Below are 20,053 nucleotides of genomic sequence, written 5' to 3'. Positions count from 1 at the left end.
CATATTTCATATGTTTCATTTTATTCCTTAATTATAAAATTCCTTATTATAAGTCTCGCACAGAGATTGTGTTGCTACTTTTTTATATAAATTTTATAATAACATAACTAATTCTAATTAGCCGATGGAAAAACGTTCGATCTTGTCGTTTATCTTCGAGGCACGTTATTTTGAATGCCCATAGTTTTAATATCAAGAGTTGGAGTGTTCTTCGTGTGTGATCGCTACATGCGTGTGATCGTTTTACAGCGTGCCTCTGATTCGCAGCTCGTAACGCAACTTCTTTAATAACGCACATTGAAAGCGACAAACAAAGCGCAGTTACTTGTACGTGGACGTACTTATCGGGAGCAGGTCAGATTCTGAGGATGGACAGAAGGCAGAGCTGAAGAAAACGACTAGCTTTCTTAACACTTCTGATTATTTTTTGTACGTCTTATTGGAGTCTGTAGGTCGTTTGTATAATTCCGTTCTTGTAATTTGCGAGTGTTTTGTAAATTCCTTAGGCAATTAACCATTATTTAAAATAATAGTCGAAAATAATGATACACAAAAGAAGATTTACTGGGTTTTACAATAGGCATTATGCATTTTATGGGTGTCGAATTTTGATCCTCTCGATTTCGTTCAGCTCTAGCAGCAAGTGCAAGCGGGCGTCATTAACAAGCGAGAACGGTGACAAAAAAGGGGGATGTCCTCGAACAGGCTTTATTAGAAAAGACCAATCATCGATTATATACAACAGAACTTCGTGGTCATGGTGGAGACACTGAAAGCACACCAGGCTTTTCGCCAGAGCGACAGCAGGCGGGGAAGCGAGCGGCGACTGCGCGCGAGAAAACGCAACGGCGCTCGCCTTGACAAACAACATACAACAAGCTGTTCTCGGCGTACATCAAAGGGTTGTTCTCCTGCTGGTTCGCCGGCTGCGAGGTAACCGAGCGCCGCGGCCTCCACAGGGCCAGTCTGGCCAATCCGTACTTCGTCATCCTCGTAACAACTCTTGGTTAATCCTGGTTAGCACCACTTCCGCCTGATTACTTGACTCCCGCTCTTTGTACCGGCGATCACCTGCTGTTCGCGCAGCGCGGCATCCTTGCATGCACTCGAGCCTCGGAACGGTTCACCTCTTTAACGCGTGGCCGATTATCTGCCGTGTCTTGTCGATGCACTTCCGCAGAATGTTACGGAACGACATGGCCGAGCAAACGTCGAGCGTCCGCGTCCACGTGCGTCCCGCGAGTGGATGATGGACGGTGTGTTCCGGTGCGGTATCGACCCGTCGAAAAATCGATCCCGAGATCGATACCGAGGCTAACTTTAATTGAAACACTTTTGGATGCTACGAGTCAGTCAGTCTATCTGTCGGATGGACGTTTGAGTCAGCGACCACGTGCGCACCTCGAGCGTTAGAAAGGGAGTAGCAAAAATAACTTTCTTTTACTGTATTTATGAATCTCCAGTTCGTCGTGCACGTATTCTCCTTTGAAGAACCCGCACGGTCGAGAGTTACTAATCGCTAAATTTAAGCTCAGACGAAAGGTAACAGCACAGCCAATAATTAATTGTCGGGCTCGAACGGTATTCGAAACCGATCTTTCCTCTTCCCTCCTCGCGCTCTCCACTTCCTTTGTTTCTTCTCCGGGGCCACTTCAACTCTTTCCTCTTCACGGTAAACTTGAACTACTCTTCGAAAGCCTCTCCACGCTCTTTCTTTCCGTTTCCCTCTCTCACCGTTTCTCTCCCTCTCAACGCGTCTTCCACGCTTTACCGTCCAGCCACGAGTGACAGACCTCGGTTTTTATTGTGGCTCCTTTATTACCAGCACACGGCGGAACTTTGATACGCGTGTCTCCCTCTCTCTCTCTCTCTCTCTCTCTCTCTCTCTTTCTCGTTCTCTTTCTTCCTTCAGTTTCACCCCTGCACAGCCCCTCTGAACCATCCCTCAGTGACTCGCGACGTCGGCCAAGGTATGGGCGTCCCGTTGGTAGTCAAGGCACTGGACATGCGCGGTACGAAGAGGAGCCTCTGACATTCTACAACCTCAACGCGATGAGGTCAGGAATCAGCATAGTTAATTCTTCACCTTCTTCGATAGATACCTTTATCATATATACGAACTACGCGTTTTATTTGGTATCTCTAAAATTCCTGGACGTATTTATTCGAGCAAACGCACTCGTGGACTGTGGCTCGAGAACGGGATGAAAGGTGTCCACCTTGGAGACGAGTCTCCGTGGCGTCACGTGGCCAAGAAGAATATCGACCAGGTGTATCGCTCTTCCTCGACGTGCGGTTCGATCATTCGAACCTGGTCCTTGAACGGAGCCGTTTCAAGGATGTTTTCGAAATGAAGCTGCGATTATCGATCTCCCAGAGGTTGGCCACGGTCTACCTCCCACTCTGTTCCTCACACTTCACGCGTTTGAAAAACTCGTTGGCTAAAATTGCAATTACGACGCTAAATAGAAAACCCTGCGAATGGTAGAAAACTGAACGGGGTAGAAAGCTCTGCGTATATCACACCAAGCGTTTCTTTATTGTCCGACCGATCTATCGTGCTCGTTCAGCCGAAGAACGACTCTTTTGATTGTATATATGTGTAAATTCGTTTTTCTGCTCTCAAGATACATGAATAAAACGATCAGAATAACGGACGTATTGACTGATTCCTCGACGGTGGAGGTCGATTGAGCGAAAAGTAGAAGAATAATTACGAACAAAGAGTCCTCTGTTATTGATCAATGTCGATCAGTCACGGTTCATAGTTTTTCGCCAAGAGTATGACGATCGATCGAGGATCTATCGAATTGGAACACTGGTATCGTTGATAAGTATTGAACGGCGATTGCTGGAGAACTGTTCGCAATTCATTGTCCACTGCGTACCAGGGTAACATGTGCCCGCGACGCGACGATCGATGGGACTGGTAACACTGGCCGCGCATCGATTATCGAGTCCCAATTACGACCCGTGATATGGTTACGATCGAGTCAATTCGGTGAATCATTATCGACGGAACGGTTTAATCACAGTTCACTGGTTTGCTGCTCGAGGAAAAATAATTGTCGCCGAGCGATATGGACTATCAATTAACGGGAGCGATCGTCGCGATTGGTTCCTTGACGATCGTATTGAGGATACGACCTTGGATCTATAGAAGCGAGGTCAACAGAATGGGAACACTGGCATCGTTGACGAGACCTCGAAGAACAATCACAGCTCACCGTCCCTCAACGAGCGGAATAAATTCGTTGGAATTGTGCTGAACGAGTTTAGAACACAGAAATCATTGACAGATATATTCTCGTAAGGTCCACCATTGACTTTCTAACGACATCGCTCTGTGACATAACCACGAACCAGAGATCAGAACCAAGTTCACCACCAGCCTCCTCCTTATTTTTGCAAGCCCTCGTGAAGATCCATTTTATAAAGCCACTTCACGGACGAGTCCTCATATCTGAATTCGTACAGAAACGCGAGTCCAGATCCAAGGAACGGCCCGCAGCTTCCCACGAAATCGCGTTTCCTCCTCGGCCCGGTCCACGACTCGTTTCCTTTCCTCTCGGCGACTTTCCCGCTAGGCGTATCGATCCCGTCTCCTCTCCTCTCTACCGTGCGTGGCAGTGGCAGTGTGTCCGCGTCCTCGTTGCCCGTCCCGTAAGGGAAAATCCCGCGTCCGACGACGCGTGAGTCGCGCGATCCTCGTGATCGATGACCAGCAGTCTCGTCTCGCGAGGGCACAGTCGTCGGTATCGGTGACTTGCGTGTCGCGCCGCGGCACACGTGACTCGAAGGTCATATTCCGGTCGGGATCGATCCGGGAACCGGGGTCTGGTTTTCAGGAGGCGGCGGCGGCGGCGTCACGCCGCTCCCGGAAACCCGTCGGAGTATGCCTGTACCGACGATCGGTCCACCCGCGGCCGCCGATCGATGCCCCAGCACCCCTCGACGATTCCTCGTCAAACAGACTCGATGATGCTCGATCGAAATCGAAAACGTGCCTGCGTAGATTCCCGAGTCTCGAGGATCTTCTCACGTCCATCTCATGTCTGAGTGGTAACTACTCTCATCAGAGGATTACGCCACGGATACCATTTATCATCCGATGCCAATGGTTGTTACGGATCAATCCAGCGATTCGGATCGAGGGTTCTCGATCGGTTTCGATCGACACTAAGAGGTTTACGAATGTAATCGCGATCTTGGACACCCGAACGATTGCCTGATATATGTATACGTGTGTACACGCGGCGAGAAACTCTGGTCGCGATGAATGCTCGCGACATCGAACGGTCCCGCGACTGCGCACGCTGCACGCGAGTTCCCTCGAGCCCTCAATTTTCCTCTCTCGTACCCTTCTTTCCGCTATGTGCTCCCTTCCGGAGGATACGGGGTGGCCGCGACCCGGTGGTTGGTCGGTCGCTTGGTAGGGACCAAGGAAAAGATGGCAGAATGTCATGAAAGGATAATGGTAGACCGAAATCCTTAGGACACATGTGGCAGCCATCGAGGACAAACATTCGAAGGCCATTTTTTGATTCGGAAACGATCATTAAATCATATATATAATGTGAGTTCTTCGATGATAATTGAGGAACAACATCCCTGGCTCAATTTTAATTGAGATTTCTCCTTATTGATTAACAAATATTCATTTTAACATTCTTGAAAGAATTATTAAGGGCACAATCGACATATGAGAATCTCCATTTATATGCACAGATAATTATAATAGAATAAATATTGTACATACGAAATATATTCCCTATAATTTTATTCAACTTATACTTATAAATACTCTTTCTAAATGAGTATTTAATAAGAAAGCATTCTCTACAAGGGTTCATAATTATAGAACATTGGACGAAATCGAGAGTGACTATGCAGGACAGTTGGAAATTATTCGTTTTACAAGTGTCCCGATAACAGTTTCGTCTTCGTCTGGTACAGAAATTTTCTTTTGTCTAGCAGCGAGTGCCACTCGTCCGCTTCATTGACTTAAATAACAATGAAAGCGCAAAGACAACAAGAACCATCGACTTTCTTGCTCCAATTATAGGTCGGTCGGTACACATTCACCGGCGCCATTCATTGCGAACGAGTAATCATCCCCCAAGGGCAGATCCGCGATGCATTTGCATAGAAAAGTTGCATAAACTAAACCAAGGTCGCCCAACCTATGGAACAAATCTCTCTTCATTGAATTATTCCGAATTTAACGCTACATGCCTTTGGTTTCCCATCCTTTTTTACGTATTTCGCCTAACCGTCTGGTACCCTGGTCTATGATAAACTACAATTGCGGCGGGAATCGATAAATCAATAAAAATGTTCTGCGGCCCGAGTTCCAGCGACTCGATTACGCGGATACAACAGGGGCTGGTAACGTAACAGACGAAATTCCGGCGTCGCGTCGCTCGCCGTTTGTCGGTGCACCGTCGAGAAAACGTTGAGTCAGATTTATAAATAAACCCGCGTTATCAGATGCCCGCCACAGCTATTTTAAGCTATCGACCAATCAGTGCTAAGGTCAAGCGCGCCCACGATAATTCGAGGACTATCAAAATTTATCCGACCTCCCGGATCCTTGACTTCTTGCTTCGCTTTATTTAAAACGGTCTCAGACCAGTTCCTCTAATCACATTATTTAAAATGCTAGGATACGGAATAGATTCATTCACAACAATCAGCTGAACGTAATTATTGCAGTGAACGTTTCGTACTCGTAGAAAATTTGAAACGAGAATGAAACAAATGGAAAGCGTGAGAATAGAATTCTCCTATCTCAGTAATAATGTAAGGACACTTTAATTGAATAGAAATTTCAAGAAATAAGGAACCATGAGACTATAATTTGTAAAGTAAAGTGGCAATCCAAGTCGTGAAACGTATAATAGAAATGCATTGAAATTAACCAACACTGTATTCGTATTACTACGATAAGACGTTTTTCGAGAATATAACTTTACCTTAACCAATGAACATTCTCTCACAGTTCCATCTTTCCTTGTTACTTTTAATTTTCTAAGTGCGGAGCTTGCGGTATACGTTATTCGTTACGTCATCAATTCCGTAAGTACTATTCCTTTTCTCTTTGCGTAACGTTTATGCATTTATGCGAATGTGATACAATACCTGATGTATCAATGCGATGACACAACGACGTAATACCGCGGTAAGGTACCCTTTCACTCGATACATTATTAATACGAGAAGTACAATTAATCATTCACCTCCTTCGTACATTACCAGAATTGAATTGAAATATAATTAAGCTTTTGAACATATTTTCCGCGACCATCGTAAATTCGCTTTTATTGGCAAAAATTTGAAAATGTTACACCCTCTAGAATGGAATCCCTGCCAAAATCAGGTTTTAAGGGCCAAAATATTTGAATGATTGCCCCAGAGGATTATTTTCGCGATAACTGTAACAAACGTATTTTGTACGAAAATATTCCGTTCCCTAAAAGAATTCTCGTGTTTTCATCTACGACGTACATTTCGTTCCTAATCAGATTTAATCACGTTCTGGCTCAAAAATTCGTTCAGAAAGTTACGTAACGATTGTTAACCCTACCGATTTGCGTGCCTCGCGGTAATGGGTGTTCGCGGTGCGAAGTGACCCGGTTAGGCGCTTCGTACTTTTACTTTCCATCAATCTCAGCGGAATTCCATCGAATCCGGCTTGGGGGAGACGAAAATAAAAAGAAAAGGGGCCGTCGCGAAGAAGGGGAGAACGAACAGGCGAGGAATAAATTTGACGGGGGCGAAAAACGGGAGCAAGGAAACGATCGCGAATAGAATGCGACGAACAAAGAGGCAGCAGCCCTCGTGGAAATTGGAAACATGCCAGTAGCGCTATCGCACGGAGGGTGGCACAAGTTGTTTGGGGGTGAGTACGGCCAAGCAACGGGTGACATCTAGTCTACCGGGGAAATATTGACCGTAAAAATGGCGTCAAGCCGGGGGTAGGTACGTGTATGCAAAAAAAAAAGAGTAATTCCTATCGCGAGATCAACGATGCGTGCCCGCTCGAAATTCCCCCTTTCCCTTTGTGGCCAAAGGAATGAAGAGTCCCTTTGTCAGCTTCTCGGATCGTTCATTGTTTCAAATCGTTCGGTCGAATTGATTGAATTTTTCCACCAACGACGGAAAGTTGTCAAGAGAAGATAATTAGCTCGTGACGCAGAATTCATTGGGAATGACTATGACATCCGTTTCTCATTTCGGATTGTTAATTATTTATACCACTATTAATTACGTAAATTAAACTTCTCTTTTAATCGTTGAAATTACGTTCACTTCAGTTTAATATCATTCCTTCTTATAATAAGAAATTCATTTTGAAGACGTAGGAGTCTTCACCGTTAAGTGACACAATTTTTCACAAATCAAATAATTCAAAACCAATTTCCAATAGGAAAATGGGCAAGAAAAATCGTTTCGTGAAATGACTTGTAGATGTTTAAATAGTAGCTTAATGTGAGGCATACTCTTTTTTATAGAATTTTAATGCCCCTCTCTTGTGATGGGCCACCGTTGACCCATTTCACGGTGTACCGCGTTGATTAATAATACCGTTCAACAATCAAGCCAACGAGCACAATTGACGAACTACTTAATTTATGAAACTGAAACGCACAGTTTGGAAAGTAATTTTTGTTTGAACTTACAAGGAAAATGGCCAGGAGGTTTCGAGCTTCTGTGACGAACGTTTTTCTTGTTTCGCGGCATGTCGGTGCTCAATTCCATGGCAACTGCATAAAAGGGAAAGAAAAGTTTTGAATTAATTCGTCACGTTCCACGTAAACGCACATATTTCACAGCTTAGCTTTACTTCGCAGCGAAGCTCGTTTTATTTCTCTCCGCCCCGAATTTTATAAACGAAACAGGTGACATTAGTTTTAGTTTCTCTTTTTTATTTCAGCCAACGACAATGAGGCATTTTTCTAACAAAAGTGCACAAATCATTTTCGTTCAACAAAAGAATGTCGCGGAACAAAGCACGGTGAAAAGCAAATTTCACTCTGGGTACAGCAGACAGCTTTGCTATATTATTCTCCGGTGTATTTGCCCCGATGATGGTTTTGTTTTTATCTTGATTAAGCCGCTTAATCGAGATTCGGTTGTGAAGCGAAACAGAATTTCTGACGCCACGCAAATTAAGCTGTTACAGATTTTTGCGAAAGCGATACTGCGGGCTGAGTAAAAGCAATTAAAACTGGGCACGCTCGTTAATTCCCTTGCTTTGAGCGTATGTCAGGAAAAATTTTTAGAATTATCGTAACAAAATGCGCTTTTGACTCATTACGTAATCTCGTCCAATTTACGTTCGCAATTTCGAAATTACAGTAAAAATAAGAGTATCGAATAAGGGAACGGGACAAAAACTCACTCTTTATGGAGGGCACGATTTGTCGCAAACACATGTTACACGATTTCGAGCCGGATTATCGATTCACTCGGAACGTAGCTACCTACTCTGTTTATTGTAATCTTTCGCGAATAGAAGTAGGAGATATCTTCCAAAGAAATCTTACTCAAGCCGAAAGGCAATGAAATCGAAATATCACAGAGTTCTTCAAATAAGTAAGAAGTACAGCACATTCTCAGTTTCTCTTCAACCTTTCTACGAAATCTATTTTTGTTATTCTAGAATCTCTCCTACGCCTTTAACTTTCATTTCACCAATTTTCTGTTTCAAATAAGTATTATAAAAATTGTCCTAAAAAATAATGCACTTAAAACCGGTTCCTTTTCTCAAAGTGATTATGATAACAAACAGTAATAACATTTAATACTACACTTTTCCTCGAATACATTTACAGCGAAAACGAATAATTTTTTCCAATAAGTAAAACCCGGCAAGAATAATTTCCATAGAAATGGCTGCGGACCAGAAGTTCTTTTAAAAAACGACACGAATTCCGCGGGTGCCAACGATGAGAGACGCGTGCGTACGAGGCTGTGCATCATAAGAGACGCGAAAGTGAGAAATAGGCAAGTAGACGCCTCGGCTTAAATAATTCATTAGCCGTCGAGCGGAGCTTTGCATTGCGCGGTAACGCCGCGTCCTATCGGTTGCAGTCGAGCAAATGAATTAAGCATTCGCGACGGGAAAGACGAGTGCAAAAATAATGTCGCTAAGTGAAATCTGTGTGGAAATGGGCACGGATAAATAGAATTGAATAGTATGTTCCCAGTTAAATGGTGGATCGTGATATATTTAGGGAGAATATCTCCTGCGAAACGAGGGTGCATATGTTTGAAGTAGAACGCGGGAAGGAGTTTTTAAAAAAACGTGTCGGTTTCGTGAAATAAAGTTAAAGCTTGTTAATAAACTCCTCTCGGTTGATAATTCATGAGTACAGTATGCATTCTGATGAGGAAGCGAATTGTTATAAGCATATTTTAAAAAGTATAATCCAATTATAAAGTTCTTCCATTCCCTTTTAATAATACGCTGTTCACATTAGATTGTTTCATACTTTGATAGATCAGTGACGGTCAACTGGAAAGCAGATAAGAAGTTCAGTTTTCTTCTTGTCGATTTAATAATTAAAAATGTCAATTCGGTGCGTAAAAATATTACAGAGTTTATGTATTCCAAGCGAAACTTTAATTGTCTCGAACGCGTCCTGTATAAAGTTAGACAGAATTCACTGCGGTTGCATTGTGCGCGCACAATGTTTGAAGCTTATCAGAAACTGAAAATCTCGTAACAGAACATTCCAAAATATTTAGCTGCCGTTGTAAGGCACTGTTTGGCCTAGAAATGACTGAACAAGTTTGTCTTCCTTTCTCCCTCTCTCTCATTTTTTTAGAGCTTATCGTTGGAAAGGATGATTTGTGAAAACATTGTCGCGAAAAAATTGGTCGTTAATCCTCCTCTGTTACCCACTGAATTTTTTACATTACTTTCTGGGGGAGACATACTACACATTCTTTACTAGATTTACGAGATTCACATATAGAATGAATTATTGTGACACACACAAGTCCCAATGTTTTATTCCAACGAAGAAACGTCGACCGATCTTCGATAATTACAAAAGTTCTGGCATTAAAGCTTCTCGACATTGCGGTGCATGAAAGATACATAAATGTACAATTATTGGGCAAACAATTAGAGATGATTAATAAATTCTTTCTCATGTACAAGCTACTCTAAAATCCAATCAAGGATTTATATTATTTTCAAAGTACCTCTTTACATTTTACGATAAATACTGATGTATAAAATTCGTAATGAAGCTTCCTTCAATCAAGTATTAATTATGCTCAATGTACACTGAATGTTACATTGCAGTGAAGTGAAATATAAAAATTGAATAGATATTTATTAACATTTATTTTAGAAGGAATGTCTAACTTGACACCATCGTAGAATGTTTAGTTTTCAAATTATGCTCGTATTTTTTGCATAAATTTCTACTAGAATACCTGATACTATCCTTATCAGCAATTTAAAGATTATATACTAATTGTAAATTTACAGATAGAGCAAACGATAGTATATTAACAGAACGTTATTTCTAACGATACTGTAGTAAACTAAGCTATCTTACTATGAATAATAATTCTATTCACAATTATACATACACACTTAAACCTCAAAAAATTGACCTTTGCATGTATTTAAATAGTCAACGTCTGACGTGTGAAGTCTTCAACTTACGTACTCGATCGCTCACTAGTTTTAATTTATCGTACGGTTATATTGCGACACGAACCGAATACGTCACCGAACTCCCGAAGAACGAAATACTAGAACGTCATACCCAGCATTGAATCGACGGAATCGTCTACCTGAACTGATTATCGAGACGTAAATACGTATAACGTTTAATTTCCACTCAACCGAACACGTTTAAGGACCATATTAACCGACCTATCAAGCGAAATTAATACTTATTCAATTTCTAATCTCTGCAAGCGGCGACGATGCGACCGACGCGACCGCTCAAGTACGAACTACCCGAAAAATTGATAGCGTATTGTATTAATTGCACGTACACCGATAAGCGACGGCCGAACGTCGCGAATCATAAACATTATTTTTACACGAGTTCAAAAACAGTTTCGTTCATTGAATAAAATCATTGGAATACAAAAGTACAAATACATGAATTGCTAAAGAATTCTTGTGGCTTATACAAACAGAACAATAGTAGAAATACTTAATCCTGAATTTGTCATTTACGATGCGGTAAATTAAACTGGCGTATTCGGACTGAAGAGCTTGAAATTGAATATAGGAAAACGATGCCCGATAAAGATATTATCTGAGCGTACATATTAAATCGTAATTCAGTTCTCGTATTGCTTGGATAAACAGGGAAAATATGCTTAATTGCCGAACGTGTACTGAGTATAAAGTACTCTCACCTTTAGAAGAACCTGTATATTAACGTACATTACAAACCAGTTAATAAAGCATTCATTAATCTTTGGCATTCGTTTTCCTGGTAACTCGGATGATATATCATCCCTCACAGATTCCATTAGTTTACACAGACAGAAAACGTCGTGTTCATTCAAACCGGACGTTCCCCATATTGTCCACGTGTTCCAGCGGACGTGAACGACAGGAACGGGTCAGGAGGGGGTGTGCACCCTCCCGCGGTCAGATATCGACCCACGTTGGCCACCATGGGCCCTAGACAGGGTTGCATCTTGCCAGCAAAATGTTTTCAGCCCCGTTTCCGAACCGCGACGTCGGCCGACCTCCGCTCACCCCCGTGCCGCCACGGGGTTAAAATAGAGTTCGCCGAATGAGTCGGCTAGAATGTATATGAAATTGGAACTTGCGATACGGAGAACTCGGTGATTTATTTCCTGACCGAGTCCAGTTTTAAGGGGTCGCTGAATTTTTCTATCCAACTGGTATGTACATAGATACCAGGAAAGACAGATTTGTGCATGCGAGAGTTAAAGAAATTCCTGGTGTCCACAAATTGCTAGACAGATCTTGTCAATTTTTTCTAGTCGAGATAGAAGCAAGAAATCAAGCATCCTTTCATTTAGTTGGCATCCTTAATGAATATTTCCTGACGTCTTATAAATAAAATTCATAGGAAAATATGTATATAATAAATCTTAGAATTGAATATTATTAATATTATTAACAGGTTCTCAATAGAAATATTATTAAATCAAATAATCCTTCTCATAAGATTCATTTTTCTCCTACGGAACAAGCGATTTGAGGATGTTAATTACAGCACAAATCATCTTTCACATGACCTGAAATCATGCTCAACACCCACCGCAGTCAAGGCACCATAGAGCACCGCTCTGACAACCACCTCGATTTCCACTAAACGACGACAGACAATGGCCATCACACATAGCTATCCAATAAATTCCTGAGGCGCGGGAGTGCACAGCACAGATGCTGGGAGAAATAATTCAGAGCGGGGGCACACCGAAACCGGACACACATTGTACGAGTCCGAAGTAGAAGTGCTTCATTGTCTGGCTCGGAGGGCGCTTGACCTTCCGTAACGTATCGAGCACCCGCCAATGCTTTCTTTTCGGTTTTTCTTCTTGACGAAGAACGAGCAGGCCGGCCACGTTAGAGAAAAAAGGAAGGGACGAGTAGAAGAAGAAGAAAAGAAACCTGCTCTTCAATACGGAGCTAGCCCCCTTTTCGGATATTAGATATTGTCCTTTGTCGCCATACCTGGACCTGTCTCTCCACCGATCCATCTCCGATCGCGTGCCAGTGTCCCGTTCAGACACGGACACACACGCGGACAGGCACATCAGTCGTTCGATACGCACACACAGGTACTACGTGTGCATCCTGGTAGGTACCTCCGGCGAGCAGCAGCAGCAGCAGCAGCAGCAGTAGCACCCCCGCCACCACCGCCGGTTCTCCGGTTACCACCTCGTACGAGGTCGAGCGCCCTTTCGAAATTTGCCGATGGCCAAAGGAGGCCTCGAGGACTGCTTGGCTGACCTCGAATCCGAGATTCTTATCTTTGAACCGAAAGCTCGCGGGAAAGACGCCGTTTATCGAACGACAGTACTACTCATGGCCGTCCGCGGCCGGTTTTCAATAGAAACGAGCGGGACTGAACACGCGCCGCAGCTATGTACCACTCCCGCGCCCCGTTTCGTATCTCTCCCCCGTTGGCCCAGAAACCGATTCACAATGAAAATTCTGAAATATAAATATGCCGGGACCGCCTTCGGCCTCGAGCACAATCGACCACTTCTCCACTCGAATCGTGGCACCCTGACTACATCGTCGTATGTCGCGATCATCGAGCCGGATACGGTGATCGTTACACGATCGCCAGGGAAGAGAATATTTTACCTAACCGGAAAGCCAGGTTTCCTGAATCTTGTAACGATGTATGCATTATTTCATGCGATTTCACGATATCATAGAACTCAGTTCTCTAATGAACTTGTTTATGCTATGTCGTATCATTTATAAAATCATTCCATTTTTCTATCTAAACTATATCTTTTCGTTACACTAAATTATTCTCTAGAATTTATCGATAGTATTTGCGCTATTAAATGAACAACGGTGCTGACAAAATATTCTATACTGTCTGTATCTACGGTACTACGTGTCAATTAGGTGTAAGCCGTGTCGAGCCTTTTTATGGACACGGTGAATCGGAGTCATTGATTGTGTTTACTTTTTCGCGATTCAGTAGCAGTGTATAGTATTGCATCAGGGCATCTATGGTTACAGTCCTGTAACAATTTAGTTATTGTCATCCTAGAAGTCAATTTATAGTAGACGCTTGTTGTACATTTATATTTGACTACTTTCAAGCTTTAAATCAAAATTTCTTTAGTTATTAACAGTTTGATAAGAAATTAGGAAACTCATTTGATGACCGGAAATAATTCTGTTCATAATTACTATTAACAGGTTTTTAACAAGAACGTTATCATTTACTTGATTTACGGATTTTGTATATCTTAGGTCTTTGTTATAAAATTTCTTTATCTTTTAATATTGTAGTTTAAATCTTATAATTACATGTCTTGGCCAGATTACTTGACACCTTGATTTTTAAAAATTCTTATATCGTGCAATGTTGTATTTTAAAAAGAGGTCGTGTAACCAACGTAACCGCACGCACAGTTCATAAAGTTCACTTTCCGCACTCTTGAAAAGCTAATGAAACGAGTTGTTCAATGATATGAAACACACCGATCTTTGACATTCTCTGGAAAAAGAGAAAACGAGAAATCGAGCGAATTGATTCGACCTACGCTTCACGACCAACAATCATCCCCTGACTTTTTGTAATTACGTTGGACAATTTCAAAGAAATTTCTGTAACATTTTGTTAGTAAAAACCATTGTATGAAATACTTTTACAACATTCATGTCCAAATTAAATTATTTTTATTATAACAAATCACTATTTCTTTCATTCTTAATTAAACTTTATTTATCAGTCTCAATATGTATCATTATTGAGATTGGACGAAGTTTTCTATTACAATAATTTAAGCTTTAAATTTTATTCATCAAACAGCAAGAAATCATGATTAGTAATTTTAATTGCGGAGACCGAAGTCCTAAAATATTTCACACTAGGGTATTGGGGAAATGCAAATTAAGTGCATGCTAAGTCCAGGTGTGTAGCTCAGTCCAAGTCAGGATTAAGCAATAGAATTGTAACAAGTTCACTTTATAATATTCGTTATGATCGATACGTGAATACGCGAAATATTCTAATAATTTTTAATTGCTTGTTCAATTCTGTGACGAAAATTTGTATTCAGTTCATCCTTTCTGTAAGATAAACTGTAATGTGTCCATAAATCAGACTGTGATATGTGCATATGCATAATGTATGTATAGAGCAAGTTTGAAGTATAACAACGCAGACAGTGTAGAATTAATCAAGTTTGCTAAACTTAACCCGGTCTGAAATCTACCTCGGTATCCTAATTACATCACGTTTATAGTCCATTACGAGTCTAAACTAACTAAGCTAGTTGGACTTGATATTGACAAACTACTGTGTTTCTACGTCTGTCTTATCCAAATTCGATTAAATTCAGAGTAACCATTTCGACAAATAAAATTGTAAAAATCAGAATTACTTTATACTATTCACTGAAGAGAAGAAAGGAGAGAGAAAATCTGAAAAGAGAATTCAAAGCGAAGCTTTGAAATTGCACGAAGATTATTTTATACTGTTTAGCGAGAGGAGAAAAAAGGGATGACATCTGGGAAGAACATTCGGACGAAGCTTTGAAATTGCACGAATGGAATTCCTTCGGCAGAAATTACGCTAGGAAATCATGAATAAATATGCAGTTCCGAGGCAGGCTATCAGAAAAACCAGATACGTTACACTTTGCCACTGTTTGTGCAATGGAGCTTCGCCTGTCTACACGGGTTATAGCGAGTATGGTGGCGCGGTTTGGTTCACTGAGCAATAAGTTCACTCGATGCCTCTGGCTTTCTGGCTCGCATGTACGCGTACATAAATGTGTATATGAGGCTCCGCGCACGTGTATGGGTAATGATGATCTGATTAACGTGCCTGCTCCTTTTATTGCAAAATAAACGGATGGAAAACAAAATGAGCAACCGGATCGGCTCGATTCGAGTGGCTAATCATCGAGCTCTCCCGTTCATCGTGACAGCTGGAAGAATGACCAACTACAATAGACCCATCACGTCGCGCCACAAACTACGCTGGCCGATCATTGATTTTCTTGTTTAACACGTAGGAAATCATATGAAATCGCAGANACGTGATAATTAGTCACAGGTAAGTCAATTTCATTTGTCTTTCATAATGCAGCATCTCTGTAGGATTTATGTTATAAATAATTGACGAATTTGTTTATAAATATTATTCCTGTTTCTCAAAAATATCTAAAAATTCACGGAAGTCAAGCAAAATTCATGGGGGTTGTACCTTGAATTTTATTTCAATGAATTTTTTGTTCACATTTGCCTTCCGTAAAATAAATTTCGACTGATGAGGCAGATGTTCCCGACGTATCACCCCATCATTTACCAAACACCGGTCGACCACGCAAAACCCTCTTAACGCTGTGAAACCGAGATCGAGATCACATTTTAACGACTGCAAAAATCTGTTCGCGTGGCAAGTTGTCGAGTGGTATAAAAAAAATTCCCAAAGCCTTCTTTGGTTGTTGAAATAAAAACGACGAAGCAGGACGAAGGGAAACAGTTTCGTACATAATTATGAAAACAAGTAAAATTACATGAATATGAAAAATTGTAGAGGAATTAAACGTGATTAAACGGTGAAGTCAACAATTTCAAATAATTATAAATAATTAAAACGTTTGCGACGAGTCACTTTTGTCCTCATGAACGATCGGTGTATAGTGTACATATTCTTGAAAGGACACGGGAAGAATGGAAATATGCGCGCAAGCGATACGTAGCCACAAACGCGATTACCCAGTCGGTTTCATTCTTCACTCGTGACGGTGTCGAGCAATTTCCTTAACTCGCGTACAATACCACTCGGACGGCTTGACAAAGGGACAGATTCGCAGCGTCCGAAGGGAGAATAAAAGTGCATCTTGCGCCACTAACGAGAACCAGAGCGAAGCGAGAGAAACAGGAGGGTTGGGAAAGAAACGCGTCGACATCCCGTCTCGTTTCGTTTGTATTCACCGTGATCTTGTTCCCGAGAAACAATTTCCCCCGCGATTCTTTCGTCGTTAATCGTCTGCGGTTCTTGGCACGCTTCGCCGTACCCCCCGGCACCGTTTCTCTCGTCATGGACCGCCGGGCCACGAAATTTTTTGAAAATTATTTTCGACCTAACAGGAACGAACGGCCGCCTTGGTAGAAGTGGTTGCAATGTAATGATTATCGCGGGATTCGAGGTGCTCTCTGAGGCTTGAAAATGTGAGAAACTCGGATTTCTGCTTAATTTTCGTCTAAGGGACGAAGAAATAACGACGCGATCCGAACGATAAAATTCGTACTAGTTTTAAAAACATACTTGCGTTTTTATTTCGTGAACGCAAACTAACTTTTCCAAAATGAAATTCTCATTAAAGAACTTACTGCAGCAGTCTCTTTATTGTTTCATGAAAAACATTTTCCATCGAGTTAACCCTGTCTACGTGAAAGCGCAAAAAGCTCACTGCTTCGAGTATTAAATCACGCGAAATTGCATCTACCCTATCTCCGGAAATCATCATCCCCTTTCGCCAACCATGAGACAAAAGGCGAGCGGATGGTCACTCGAAAGAGGCTAACATAATGAGGGACAGGCAAACGCGTTTTTAAGGACGGATATCGTGCTTCACGGCTATAAACGCGCGCGATCTCTCGATTTTTTCATTGGAACCTTTCAATAGCCTCGCGTCTCTAAAGATTTATGCCGTTAATTAAGTAGCGAGATCGTCTTTAATGAAACAGTTTCGGTTCTTAAGTAACGTCACTTCTGAAGCTGCTTTTTATTACAGCAATTTCTTTCGCCGTTTCCAACAGATTCATCCCCCTTTCACGCTAATTGCTACATTACTATCGTGTAATAACTCGTTAGCATAGTTATAGATGTCCGCTCGAATGACAACATTTATTATACTTGGCAATAGGCCATTACGAGTTTCATTGAATCGTTTGCATAAATGCATGTAGATAATTACGTCGCACATTTTGGCTATCAAAATATGGAGAATCGCATGAATTAACTAGAATCGTCATCTTTTTTTCTGTCGCGAGTGTTCTAAATAAAAACAAATATTTATAAAAAATAAATAATTGCAGACTACATTTAATATATATTTATTTTACTGCGAATATATTAATAAAACGTAACACTGTTCTTATTCAAAAAAACCCAGCGCTACATCCAATATTATCCTTTCTTACTTTTTAATCCTGTTCAACCCGAAAATCCTCGAAAGAAAAGTCAAGCTTGCAATTCGAGTAGGAGATCGATCCGCGTCAGATAAGACAGCGGCTTTTCATTGCACGCGTGCATCTACAAACGCACGTGCACAAGCGTTGTTCAGACGGCTCGGGACACGAGCACACATACTGAGGATAGAGAAAGGCTTGCGGAGTCACATATATGCTACACACGCGTACAGACCGTAGAAAGATAGGTAGCACACGGCTGGAAGGTAGACTCGAGAGAGTCGAGAGCTTTTATACGCGGTTCAAAAAGACCATCCCGCCTATCCGCGCACGGCTGGTCGAGCACACCGCGAGCAATTTAAAGGCGAAAGGCGCGAAAGACGTTCTCCGCGGTGGTCGCGTCGTTTCATGCCCGTAATTTCTATTGTCACCGCTCCACTGTCAACAGCAGCCCTTACGCATTCAATGCATGTAGCATCCCGTTCCTTTTCCCACTATCTTTCCGTTCTCGTATCGAAAAACCGTCGACAAGCCGAATTGTACTATTTTTTATATTAAGCTTTCTAAGATTATCTGTAAGGGTTTTCAAGTATTTTAATTCATAGAATTTTATTATATAAAATAATGTAGATAACACAGATTTAGTAGTGATAAATATTAATTAATAAATTAATGTCTATATGAATTTAGATATAATCAGAATAGCAAGTACGGTATAATTAAGAGGCTCGATTGTACCGTCCATGAAGAAAGTTGAAAATGTGTCTGCGGAAAGATCGAAGATCACGATCACGAACGCGGGGAAACAGAATGAGGAGAACCACTGTTTTTCTTTTTCCGTTTGCGAGGGTGCGCCGACACTCGCATTACGAGCCACTTAAACGACGCTTAACGAGAGGCCTCTATTGTGGCTAGGCCTTTGTTGGACGGCGCTTTAGTCGCTTCGAATTGGTACAATCGTACGAGTGTTTTCAGTGATACTTAATTCCGCGAACATTTTTTGCCCCGTTCTCGTTTCTATTATCTTCAATCTCCACTGTCTTTTCTTTTACCGCGACTCGAGGAGGTTCATCAGATATTCTCGCAGGCTTTAAAAGCAGTTAGTAACGTGCTTATTGATTTGAATATACGAGATCATGCGATTTGATATTATTTAATTTAAGCGTCTCAAACCGTGATATGATAAAAAGTTATTAAAAATAGCCGACTACTTGCTTTAAGTTCAATCGGTATACAGAAAGAAACGATCGGAACCAAACTAACGACGTCGATAAATTATGGAGGAATGGCAAAGGTTAATAGATGATCTCTCGACGCTTTTCTAGGTATATTCTTTCTCGTACAATTCATAACTTATTGCGCCGCGGGAAACGTTAGAGATATCGGCGGGAAATGTTCTCGTTTCTGAAAAGAGCGAGTAATTATTGAGCGAATAAGCTGTCAATTACAAGAGCCTTTCACGTTCTATTCGATGAAAATGTTGGATTTTATTGTGCCGTTGTTTCCACTTGCAACGAGATAACAATTATCAGAAAATTCGTTGCGATACCAGCTACAAAGGTCAATTCGACTTAAGAATTTATTTTAATTAGAGAAAAGGAAACAATTTTTCACTTCAACTTTAATTATCTTCGAAGATTTTCACGGTGCAGTTGTTTAAAATTGAACCATTTATCTTAAACGCGATATTCCGATTATGGTAGGAAATTGTTATCGATCCTAGTTGCAAGCGTAAGCCCACACGCACTATCTGAACAGCATAATCATGTTTGCTCGTAAAAACCTAATCAGCGTCAATTAATCTAATATATTATCCCCTTATAGATTATATAAACTGAAAGTTCCTACTGTTATTAAAAAATGATAGATTGCCTTGAAATTATATCAAAACCAGGAATCAAATAATGTAAAACAGAACTGACTGAATCAATATTTCTACAACTATTTAAATACTTAAAATCGTAATAATTCCCAGCCCCGATAAGCGATAAAACTCTTTCGATACAGCGTTATTAATGTTCGGAATCGTAATAAAAGAAGAGTTCACGATGTCTCAAAAACGAAGATTATTCATTTCGCGAAAGTTTTTCAATCTATCCGAGTCTGTTAAAAAAAAGGGAAGGAACTCTACCGGCAATTCTGTTTTAAGGATGTATAGGCTATACACTTGAACAATGCTAGCATGTTGAATTTGTT

General features: G+C 41.3%; 1 protein-coding gene across 4 annotated transcripts in view; it reads right to left on the bottom strand.

The window, feature by feature from the left end:
* Ih (hyperpolarization activated cyclic nucleotide gated potassium channel Ih) overlaps nucleotides 1–20,053 on the bottom strand; it is a 136,604-nt gene that overhangs the window by 95,873 nt on the left and 20,678 nt on the right. For 3 of the 4 annotated variants that reach the window (XM_026813328.1, XM_026813346.1, XM_026813336.1), the window contains exon 4: nucleotides 7,683–7,766. In XM_026813328.1, coding sequence (XP_026669129.1) covers nucleotides 7,683–7,766 — 84 coding nt within the window. Of the gene's footprint in view, nucleotides 1–7,682; nucleotides 7,767–12,694; nucleotides 12,736–20,053 lie in introns of those variants that run through there. The other variant, XM_026813341.1, reaches the window with a different exon arrangement.

Source organism: Ceratina calcarata, unplaced genomic scaffold, assembly GCF_001652005.2.
Source record: "Ceratina calcarata isolate Rehan_Ccalc_2016 unplaced genomic scaffold, ASM165200v1 scaffold117.2, whole genome shotgun sequence".
Taxonomy (NCBI): Eukaryota; Metazoa; Arthropoda; class Insecta; order Hymenoptera; family Apidae; genus Ceratina; species Ceratina calcarata.
This window is presented reverse-complemented; position numbering and strand designations above follow the sequence as displayed.